At 51.0% G+C, this 12,101-nt stretch overlaps 1 protein-coding gene across 4 annotated transcripts in view; it reads right to left on the bottom strand.

The window, feature by feature from the left end:
• ABTB2 (ankyrin repeat and BTB domain containing 2) overlaps nucleotides 1-10,805 on the bottom strand; it is a 181,814-nt gene extending 171,009 nt beyond the window's left edge. For 3 of the 4 annotated variants that reach the window (XM_033410332.2, XM_033410342.2, XM_033410335.2), the window contains exon 1: nucleotides 9,508-10,805. In XM_033410332.2, the coding sequence (XP_033266223.1) occupies nucleotides 9,508-10,390 (883 nt within the window). In that variant the 5' untranslated portion in view covers nucleotides 10,391-10,805. The remainder of the gene's footprint in view (nucleotides 1-9,507) is intronic. The other variant, XM_004263990.3, reaches the window with a different exon arrangement.
• Between the last annotated feature and the right edge of the window lie 1,296 nt (nucleotides 10,806-12,101).

Raw genomic sequence — 12,101 nt, 5'->3', positions numbered from 1 at the left:
GGGGTCTGGAAACATTATCGGAGACAGAAGGGCCATTGGAGAATCTAGTCCAACCTCTTCACACCACAGATAAAGTAACAAACAGCCAAGAAGAGGGAGTGATTCACTCCAGGTCACGGAGAGGCCAAGCTCCAGCCCAGCATCTTCTGGACCCACATCCTTCACTCTCTGGACTGGACTGTCCCAGGCACTTGTGCACATAGACTTGCTTGGTCCGTGAACCTCGGCTTGTGTTTATGAACAGCTCTCCTCACAGCAAATATTGCTTTTCATATCTTAAATGGTACAGACTAAAAAAAAAAAGTTTTAAAATTTCAACAAAACTTGGCCTCAATTTTAGGGATGATTTTCATGCACTGAAAGACCTGTTTCACCCTCTTTGTGGTCCCCTTTAATCTCTCCCCACCCCTAACCTTTTATCTCTGGTACTTCCAAGTTCAGCTTTCCTGTGTGATTTTTCCATCATGGGCCTGACCACCCCCCTCCCAAACCCCCACCCAGCTCACTTTTAGAAAGCGAATGATGGGTCCCAAACCATTAACCATAAATAACTATATATGTACTTTTGTAAAATGTTCATGAGATTTCTCTTTTCCAAGTGACAAATTCCTTTATAACACTGGGGTCAGGAAAAGGTCTAATACCTGAGTTATCGGCTAAGCCATTGATGACCTATCACATTTTATTACTGTCAGTGGAATTCAGCTGGACCCTAGGGAGTCCATTCCAGATGGCCCTGAGCTATAAGGTGGTTCCACAATATCAAACATTTAACATGGTGATTGAAATCTTTATTATCAATGCTCTGGAAACAACTTTAGCAAGAATTAGAAGGTGACTAAACCTCTTTGAGAATTGAGCTGTTATTTTCCAAAATGATGAACTGTAAACTGAAGATATCAAGCCAGACTCATAACCAAAGTTCTGGGACCCTCTTATCCTGTTTTCTGTCCCTCTCTGCCTCTGTGTTTGAGAATCCTGCCTTGGCAAGAGTCAGTCCAACAGCCTCATTTAACGGGTGTACCAGCCTCGACCTTCATTCCATACTGGGATTGCTTTGGCCTGAAATGCTACGTGCGGAGCCCTGCAAGAAACACCGAGTCAGAAGCCAAATTGCATGGGAGAAGCAGGGGTGATGGCAGTCTTGCTCTTCAGGCCCTCTCAGCCCAGGTTTGCTCGGGTAAAGTCTTCTTTCATTACTTGTACTGCTAGGACAGAGGCCAGGGGCATTTTTGAGGTCAATCTTTCAATCAACAAGAGGGGTAATGGGAGGTCTGGGGCTGTGGTTAAGATGCGCTGGGGAGCAGACACACTCCATTTCTGAATTATAAAAATGAGTTTTGGAAAACTCTCTTCCTGCACTCTGGCAGGCTTCTTAACATCTGGATAAAAGATGTGGGAAAGTTTTCTTCTTTACTGTGTTATCTGCCCTTCTCCTCATCATGCATCTGAACCTTTCCAGCCAAACAGGGTCACTTGCCATTTTCCAACACACACACTCTGGCTTCCATGTCTTTGCTCACACCACTCCCTCTGCCTGAAAGCCTGCGTGCTCTCTGCACCACCTTCCCTTCTCTGTCCCAGCTCCACCTGCCCAAGTGCCCCTGGCTCACATGCCACACCCTCCACAAAGCAGCCCCAACTCCCTCCCTCACACCCAGCCAGGGCTCACCTCTCCCCTTTGAGCTCTCCAGTCACCAGAACTTCAAGGTCCCCATCTAAGGGGTAGACAGTATATCTGCCTTACAGAGGGCCTTGGGAGGATTAAGTGAAATCGCTCATGAAAAGCACCCCTAAGTGGGCAGTGAGAAAGATGAGGCTTCAGCATCACCCCTCTCATTTGAATGCAGGGACCCCACACTTCCTTGGAAGAATCCACGGACATGCTTTGCTTTCCCTACTAGATTCTAAACTTTGACAGGCAAGATAATTCCCGTCCTCCTCCACGGCCCTGGATGTAGCTGGCGCTCGGCAAGCAGTCGATTAACGAGGCCGGCATGGCATTCCTCAGGCTTACTCGGGCTGTGTTTCTGAAGCTTCTCCTCCCAATTCCGCAAGCTGCTCCAAGCCTACTGCCAAAGCTGCAAAACCATTTAGGCCTTTTTTTAAACAAGCAAGAAGATCACAAAGTATGTTTACATGACAGGCCGGCAAAACACAAAACACCTGCTGTCCTGTGGCTCAGAACTTGGCAGCGGCAATGGGCAGGGTCCCATAGCAGAATGACTTTGCAGGGCCTGGAGCGTTGAGTTTGCACCACCACTGTCATCCTGGCAGGGTCAGCCTTGAGCTTGGAGGGAGGGTCAGATGTCAATGCCCAATGCTAGCCTGCTTCATCTTGAGGGCAACAGAGCCATAACTGAGCAAGGTGCAAAGGTGCTTTTTCCAGATCCCGTAACTTCCTCCTACCTATTAGTCACCAAGGAAAGCCTTGTGACTAACACTCATCACTCTGGGATTTGGGTCCCGATCCTCCCCTACACTAGAAATGCCCACTTCGGCAAAAGTGAACACGACTGGCCGCAAACCAACACAAGTTTGCAAAAATACAGCAGTGATTAGAATTAATATTTTATGTGCCAGGCTCAGTGCAAAGTCCCTTACAGAGACTTTTAGTAAATCCCACAAACATCCTACGAGTTGGGTACTCTTTTCAGTTCTGTTACAGAGCAGTGTTTCTCAACCAGGGGTGATTTTGCCCCTCAAGGGACATCTGTCAATGTCTGGAGACATTTTTGATGGTCACCACTGGCAGCTGGAGGTGGGGGAGGGAGGGTGTTACTGGCATTTAGCGGGTGCAGGCTGGGATGCTGCTAAGCGTCCTACAGGGCATAGGACGGCCCTGCAACAAAAGTTATCCAGTCCAAAGTGCCACAGTGACAGGCTGGGAAATCCTGTTAGAGAGGAAGAAGCTAAGGCACAGCACTGACCTTGCCCAGGATCACACAACTCAAAAGGGAGGGCGCCAGGAATGACACCCGGGCAGCCCTACCCTGTGCTATGTTCTCAGCGCTCAACCCAGAGGCAGCTCTGACATCCTGGGAGCAATGAGTATGCCTGCAGGCACAACCATCCGTGTATAAGAGCCGGCCCCTCACTTTATAGTTGGAGACTTGAAGCAACTTGCTCCAGGCCTTTGTAAGAAGCAAGGCAACTTGGGGCCCGACTCAGACTTCAAAGCCAGGGCATCTCAGTGCTCGCTATGCGGATTCCTTCTCTCCCTGTGCTCCTGGCACTGAGATTTCAACCGAAACCGTAGTGGACTCTGAGGAAATCAAAGGCCCCTTCATAAAGGCTATTCCGCCAACTCCAGAGCAAGTGAGTTGAGTGCCCTGAGGCCAGTGGCCTAAACACGGGCTCCCTTTGGGTTCTTTCCTCCTGCGTGTCCTACTTCTCCGGGCCAGCTCTCCCCGCCGTTAGAAGACAATCACAGTGCAGGTGGCAGCTTTGCCGTTCAGCTGAGCTTATTGATCACCCAGCAGCTGACACTTGTAAGGCCCTCCCTGGGCGGCAGAGTTCCCCGCCCCTCAGGAGCAGCAATAAAGGCTCCTTAAAATCGATGGCACCTGCAGGACACACTCTGGGACCGTCAGCAAGCAGCATTTAAACAGCCTATCACAGCATCCTTCGGAGGAAGACCCACACCTGGGCCTTGACGCCTGGTCTTCAGCTTGGTTGTGAAGATTCTCTGGCCTAATGGATGTAAAGAGCCCGGATGCAGCAGACATTAACAAGCAAGATCTACAGCAGGTGCTGCTGTGAGTCTGACCCTTGCCTCCACTGGCAGGGGAAAAATACTGCCCTGGTCCTCATTACCTTTGTTTCCCTGATTCTTCACAGAAAAAGCACAGGCCTAGGGCTTGAGCGATATGGGGCTTGGCCCCGGCCCGGCCATTACCAAGCTGTGAATCCTGGGCTCCCAGAGACCCTTCTGTGAAAGAGCATCCCATGGATGGATTTTTATGGGCACCGGGCGAGATCCCAGATAAAAAGGTTTAAGGACCTGTGCAAAGGTTACGCCTATTATTACAGCTGTAGAAGTGTGGAAACAGAGGCCAAAGCATTCACCCACTACACTACTTGGGGAAGGACAGGTAGTGATGGGGAAATGGGATAAGGACCAACCTGAGGATTCGCAGCCCGGGGTCTCTGGCTTATTTTATTATTTTATCTTTATTGGAGTATAATTGCTTTACAATCTGGCTTATTTTAGAACCTTAGGTGTTGTCCGTGCGACCCAGGAATGTCTCGGTAGTTGATTGCCTTAGTGCCTTCCTCAGATTGGAGGCAGATGGGGTGCAACACAGATGCACCCTCTTCTGAGCAATAGTCATCAACAAATTGTCCTCTAGGGCAGCTCTGCAGGCAAGGCGGGATAGGTATTGCTATTCTTAGGGGAACTGAGTGCCTCTGTCTTTCAACTCAATCTTCCTGTGGATCTATCTGTTGCCCATCAGACTTCTGCTGTGAAACACCCACTATGGGCACTGCACACTGAAGGAAGCCCCCGCCAACCTGAAATCCCTCCCATTTACCTTTACTTATCACAGGTGACCTTGGGAACCCTGCTCAAAATTAGGGGATCAAAAGTTTGAATGATGTCCCTGTGGTTTGGGTACACTCCAAAATGCTGCCTCTATTCATCAAGAACTTGAAATTCTCTGCCATGGTAGAAACAGGGGAAGGTTCTTCTGAGGGGGTTGAAGGATTTCAAATGAAGTTTCTGGAATTGAACATTTTGTATTGTGGGATCCATCATTTGCCTGACTGCCATTCATGGAGCCCCTACCGTGTGCCAGACCCCATGCGAGGCACAGTGATGCCTGTGAGTCCACAGTGTGATGGGAGAGACACAAACAGGAAACAGTTCAAGAATCTGCCCTGAGTGCTGTGGAAATTCAGAGAGGTGGCCCTTCAGCCCGCACAGAGGCAGGTAAAACCTCCTGGAGGAAACAGAACATCCCCGCCTTGTTCTTCTAACTACTTAAGGCTGGCTTGCATTTCTCAGGCATTCAAGGGAAAAAAAAAGTTTGCATTTCCAAAGCTTGCTTTGTTTCACTTTTACCAGCTCTCTGGGCTTCAATAAAACAGTCAAAGAGGAGGGAAGCTGCCACCTCAGCCCAGACTACCCAGGTGTGGAAACTGATTAAACAGCAACTAGCGGCTCAATTAACCCTTGCTCCTGGAGTTGATTATCTCAATGGAAATCCATCCTATAATCTCCCTGTTAAATGAATCCTACAACTAGAAGAGTTTTCATCCTGCTGTAGATGCAGCCCTTTCATTTCTCGGCTGCAAATGAGATTGTTGGGACTCTGCCTCAGCTGATAAATAACTGAATAATTCAGAAAGGTCCTCAGTCACTTTTTTTCTTTGCTGAGTGATCCTCAGACATCAGCAGTATTGATATATTACGTACTACTTATGAAATTTCAGAGAGGCCCCGCTTGGCTGTCACTTAAATTAGCCCCAGTCACACTATCCTATTACAGTTTTCTGTTGTTGTTAGTAACACTTACTGCTAAAAGTAAATCCCTATTTGTTCATTTTCTCCTTGTCTCCTCCATTTGCTTGTAAACTTCATGAGAGGAGGAACCTCTCCCTCCCCCAACTTAATCCACAGCACTTTTAACTGTGGTGCAGGCAGGGTCAGTGCTCAATAAATATTTGTTGAATGAACTGCAACTATTTATTAAGCATTTACTATGTGCTACAATCTTTAAATCTATGCTTTCACCTAATCCTCATCAACCTTAAGAATTAGGTGCTGTTATTAACCCCCATTTTACAGATAACAAAATTGAGGCTTAGAATGGTTAAGAAATATGCCCCACAGGACTTCCCTGGTGGCACAGTGGTTGGGAGTCCACCTGCTAATACAGGGGACATGGGTTTGAGCCTCGGTCCGGGAAGATCCCACATGCTGCAGAGCAACTAAGCCCGTGTGCCAGAACTACTGAGCCTGTGCTCTAGGGCCCGCGAGCCACAACTACCGAGTCCACATGCCTAGAGCTGGTGCTCAGCCACAAGAGAAGCCACCGCAATGAGAAGCATGCACACCCCAACGAAGAGTAGCCCCCACTCGCCGCAACTGGAGAGGGCCCGCAGGCAGCAACGAAGACTCAATGCAGCCAAAATAAATAAATTAAAAAAAAAAAAGAAATATGCCCCAGGTCACTCATATAAACAGCAGAGGTGCGCTTCAAATCCTCACTGTGATTCCAAAGTTTTTGCTCCTTACCATTATGATAGAGCTACCTTCATGTACATCCTGGTTACTGCTTTGGAGCAGGAGTATTCTCACCAAAATCCTATCATTTAACCTAGAGTCTCCAAATGGAAGGGGATTTTCTCTAATGCCATGGACATTCATGAAAGCTTAGTAAGAAAAATGGCCAAGAAGAAACCCCGAAGTGATGCTCAGTATCAAACTGATGTACAACGATGAGAAAGAGAGAGAGAGAGAGAGAGAAATTAGATGAGAGAAATTTCTATTTTCTACCAGATCCATGTTTATAAATATTGCCCTATTAAAGTGGTTTCTCTACCTCCCACAAGGAAGATATCATCACTTAATGACATTGCCCTGGAAACAGGGACACAGATACCAAATGAGCAAGCAATATATAACTCCTGCTGCTCTACGAAGCTGAGATCATGTTTTATAAACACCACAGAAATTTTATCATCCATCTTGGGCTGAGCGAAACCATATTTGCCCAGCACTCTGAGTAATGGATGGGATTAGGGGTCTTAAATTCCTGGTTGGAAGACATTAAAAGTTTAAGAGCCCTATATAGCTGACTCAAATGCATGTGCCCATGCTGTATAATTAGCAGGCATAACAACAATAAATATATACTATAAAGGGAAGACCAGCAGGACAAGACTTCGAACCAGCACACTCCGTCCCGTGCGTAGCCATTTCCCACTTAGACTTCAGCTGTATAGATGGTAGCCTTGCTGGCCTTGGCTTATTTTAGTACAACAAAGGTTTAGGATCTCTCCATTTCTTTCCTAAGCAGTTTATGCTTCCTCCTGAAGTCAGCTTTGAGGCATAAGTAATTCATTGTGCCTCTACTAAACATTCATTGCACTTTGTCTAAAGAGAATAAATCAGCCCGGTTATTGTTTACTGGGGCCACCCTCAGGTTCTCATGTATAAAAAATGAGCATCCATGTAACTCAGGGGAAGAGAATGGTCACCTGTCTTGCGGGAGAGCTCCCTGGAGACCAAGGAATGTATGGAGGGACACGCTTGCTCGGAACATCCCGGAGATGTGCTGCCTGTCACATAGAGTCCTGCTGTCTTGCATGGCTTAAGAAGAATTGTTTGGGGTGGAGGATGGGAGGGAAGAGGTAAAATTATAGGGTCAAAACCCCATCCGGTGAAGAAAATCCCAAGGAGTGATGACCTTAGATAAGAAATCTAGGGCCCTTTGGGATAGCCCTTTAGTGGAAGACACCTGTGTTCTAGCAATTTCTCATGACTCTACATTTTCAGAGGACCCTGGAGAGGCAGCTGCTCTTAATTGCCTCAGTTTACAGTTAGAAAAACTGAGAAATTCCTCCACCTGAGGGGCACCAGTTCTGCATGAAGGGCATGTTTTGGTTTTGCTTTGTTTCTCTGTCACCCATTATCCTCCTTCATTCTAGTCTGGTTTGTAGGGTCATAGGCCTTTGTTTTTTCCCTCAGGAGTCTTCACTTCTCTGAGTTCAGTCTGGGCCTCCCCTCAGCCAGAAGTTCAGAACGCTTCCCCCCTGGGCTATGACAGCCACATGGAAATCCCCCTGCCCTCCACTTCCTCTCCTGGGGCTGTGTGCCTCATGCTGATGCCACAAACCTGGAGGGTAAACACAATTATCAGCTGTGACATTATCAGCTGAGATCCTGGACTGACCTCAACTCTGACCTAAGAGGAGGAAAATTAAAAGGCGTATGCTCTTCCTTCCATTCCAGGCCTCTCCTTTTGTCAGTGCTAGAATTAAAAACAAAACCCTTGAAAGTCAAAGTCAGCCACACTGGTAGATACAGACTGTCTTCAAAATGAGGCCTTAGGATGTCAGGTACTCTCCTTGAAAATTGGACCAGTGAAAACAAAGCTGCTTCTTCTCCTCTAGTGGCTAAAAGCTTGAACTCTGGAGCCTGCCTGGGTTCAAATTCCACCTTGTCACTTAATATCTGTGTAATCTTGGGTTAATTATTTAACTGACGGGTACCTCGGTTTCCCCATCTGTATAATGGGGATAATACTATAGGTACCTACAGATTACTCAAGTTAACATATAAAGTGCTAAGAACAGTGACTGACACATTATTAAGTGCTAATTTAAAATTTTAGCTATTATGATTATGTTAAACCACATTTAAATATGACTCCCTTTATGGCATTCCAACACCCACACGGCCTCTTCCACTGACAACTTACTTGCCACTGAATGTTGCCCCCAAAATGGCCTTCCAATCAGATTGCAAGGATGTCTAGCCAAAGTACCATTCCAAATAACTGATGGTTTGCTGACTCCTGAAGTTGGAGTCTGGTAGGCAGTTTACTGCTGAATGTATGTCACACCGTAACCTTTCAAGGGAAAAGGTCAAGCGCTTCCCCACCACCTTCTGCACTGAAGCTATGTCATCCTTCAGAGAAATGCAACTACCTAATGGTTTCTTTCCCGGACTTGACACCATGCCATTGCCCATCCCCCCACTCCTCTTCCCAATAGTGTGGTTTACTGACTGGGTCTTGGTTTCGTTCGGGAAAGTCCATAAGGTTGTGCATTTAATATAATACAACACAGGGGTTTTAATCAACTGCTCACTTGGTTGGTGACAGCTTTGAAAGTCAGGCCCTGGGAGCTAGGATGTGGTTCCCTTTCCGGGAATGGGATTCAGGAGTCACCAGGTTCCATCGCTCTGGGCACACAGAGTTAAGAACCCACCAGTACCACTCCACCTTCCAGGAGAGGGCCTGAAAGGCATGCTTCAATCCAGCAAAGCCCAAGGTGGCAGCACCAAGGTCCTGGGCTTCCTGCTCCCTTCCTCCCATCCCACTTACCCAAGGCTCAAGTCTTAAGAGTTTGGGCCCTCTGGCTACTGCTACTGGACTGGAGAGAACCGGGACAGAACCACAGTCGATCTGCCCAGCTCTGGGGAGAGATGCCAACTATAGATCCGTCAAGCAAGGCAGAGAGCGACGGGGCAGTAAGCTTCGCGCCAAGAGAGGTTCAGGGATGGCTTGGTCAAGAGATTCAATCAGTGAACAGCCCCCAGTAGCGACAACACGACGCAGAACAGAAAGTAGAAGATCAACCACGACTTTGCCCTCCAAAAGTCAGTCGCTGAAAGAAAAATCTCGGGAAAGACCCTTTAATGAACTCCTCCACCCGTAGACCGAAAGCCTTCTCTCAGGTCTTGAATTTCCTTCGTCCTAGGAAATTCACCCACTGGGTAACCCATGTCCGACTTCTCCCCCACCCCGTCCATGGGTCGGGGGCCCGCGTGCTTACCATTGGCGTTCTTGCCGCAGATGAGATGCTCATAGGGCTGCAGGACGCCCCAGAGCTCGGCGTCATTGTTGATGACCATCTCCAGGGCCTCAGCGGACACCTCCCCGCCTCCGGCCCCTCCGCCGTCGGGGCTCTGGCTGGCCAGCACCCTGGCCCGGATCTCCTCCACCAGATTCTCCATGCAGGCGGTGAGCGAGATGGCCGCGTACTCGTGGATGCGCACGGAGATGCGGGTGTCCACCATCCAGCGGAAAAAGCGGCCAACCGAAAAGGTGAGGCCGCAGCGCGCCGACTTGCCCCGGCGCAGCCCGTCGCCCGCGCTCATGCTGTACAGGGACAGCGCCTTGACGGCGGCCAGTGAGCAGCTCTCGGCCAGCGCCCAGCTGTGCACAAGGCGCACGGCGCTCTGCACCTCGAAGCGGGTGCACTTGGAGTGCAGCACGCTCAGGCGCTGCGCCTCGCGGGCCACACGGATGAGCGCTCGGCGGAGCAGCCCCGCCAGGCGCCTAACCGCCTCGGCCGAGAACAGGGGCTGCCGCCGGCCGCCAGCACCTTTGCGAAGCACCCGGGCCACGTCTCCCTCGGTCCAGGGGAACTCCTCCAGCTCGGGGAGGCGCGGGCAGCGCGAGAAGAGGTCGGCCACTTCGGGGTCCTCGGGCAGCACCGTGTTCACCGTGTCCCAGCTGTTGTGGCGGCTGTTTATGGAGCCGGAGTAGCACCACCAGGCCGCCCCGCGGTGTTGCTGCGCCGAAGAGTTGATCGCCTGCGAGTTGGACTTGGAGGACGAGAGGCTGAGCGAGCGGCACGAGTCCCCGGCCCCATACCCGGAGTCCAAGGTCAAGTCCTCCAGAGTCTTCAAGGTGGAGCTGTACGTCCCGGCCATGGGGAGCCTGCCCGGGGCGGCCTCGCCGAGCGAGAGGTGCTCACAACTCCATGCGTCCTTCCCCCAGTGGGCAGAAACAAGCTCTAGGCTCTCCGGGGCGCCCTCTTTCCTCTCGGCGCCGCGGGCCTCGGCGGCCGCATTGCCCGCCCGCCCGGTGGCCGCGGGAAGGTGGGCGAGATTCGCGGCGGCCGGAGCCCCAAGCTCCCGGCGTCTGGACTCGAAGCCGTCACTGGAAAGGCCCCCCGCCGCTCCTCCTCGGCACTCCCCCTAGCCCACTTCAACTTCCCTCAAGCAAAGCGTCTATCTTCCGCGGAGAAGGAATCCCGAGAGAACAGGGCGGCGGCAGCAGGAGGCGGCTCCGAGAGCTGTGTGAGTACAGAACCGACCGGCGAGGAAGCACTCGGCAAACTTCTGCGCGGCGCCTGCAGCCCGCACCGGCTAGGTACTCTGCCGCCACCGGCATGCAAATAACGCGGGGCAGCCCACCAATCATCGGCCGCGATGGGCAGGGGCTGCACCAATGATCTCCCACAGAGGCGGTCACTATGCAGATTTCACTCCGCCGCGGGTAAAACCCTCGGCGGCGGAGGCGGGGCTGGAGGCCGAGGGTCTGGTAGAGCTGACGGGAGGACGACGGAGGAGGGGGAAGAGAAGGCGAGTGAGTGAGCCGGAAGGTGGGGAGCAGAGACTGGGAAAGGAGGGATCGAAACGTTAGGCTCGGGAGCTGACGACTTAAAGAAAAATGTGAAGGAAAAGCCACTGTGCGTTGCCCCTTCCCGTCGTCCAGGCTTTGGGCGTTCGCAGCTCCCTTTCGAGCCCTCTGCTACCGAACACCGACGCCAGCGAGTCGAGTGTGGGTAGGGAGCAAGGGAGGTGGGGCTGGGGGAGGGCACAGCGGCATGGGGGAGGGGACCCAAGCCAGTCGCTCCACCTCTCTACTAAGACTTTCTGCCAAGGCCCTCCCTTCTTCCAGGCGAAACTTCAGTGAAGTTGGGGAGGGAGGAGGGACGCCCCTGTTTGCTTCTCTTCCCCGATCCGTCTGGTTTTCTTTACGGTGCTCTCTAAGCTCCAATCAGAACAATCTCTCCCTAATCTGGCATCTGATAAATGGACGGGCTCCAGGAGGCCTGCGATTCCGCCCCCGTCCCCCCCACCCCGCCACTTGCAATATTACACATGCAGTAGTCTGAGTATTACTCGGGGAGAGGGCTCTAACTGATCAGATTCTCAAGTGTCCGTGTCTTCGCTGTTACAACTGTACAATACCTCTTGCTGTGTTGGATCCTTCCTGTCCGAGGAGCCAGTGTCCGATTGTGTATGTGTACGGGGGGGTGGGGGGTTGTTACACACGTGTGTAATGGGTGTGCGAAGGTGAGAAACGTCCCTAGCACTGGCCTGCGCTCGGAACACCTGGCTGAATGCACCTCTTCCTAACGGTGTGCCCTTGGGCGAGTTATCTGCCCCCCTCAGGACTCGCTTTCCTTCCCGGGTAAAATGAGAGCTGACCTCCAAGCAGCACCCTTGTAAACCTGTCTCAGGCGCGTGTTCAGAGGCCGTCAAAGTTCGATTGGTTCCAGCAGATCCATGCGCGGTCCCACTCCGTCCCGCTGCTGTCCTGTAACTATTCACACACACGTGCACGAATGTGCATATGCCTCCTCCAGTGGAACCTCAAAATCAAGGAGGAGATTGTGTACGCGTTTCCCCCAAG

Source organism: Orcinus orca, chromosome 8 (genome assembly GCF_937001465.1).
Source record: "Orcinus orca chromosome 8, mOrcOrc1.1, whole genome shotgun sequence".
Taxonomy (NCBI): Eukaryota; Metazoa; Chordata; class Mammalia; order Artiodactyla; family Delphinidae; genus Orcinus; species Orcinus orca.
The sequence above is the reverse complement of the archived record's forward strand: the minus strand, read 5'-3'. Positions and strand labels throughout refer to the sequence as shown.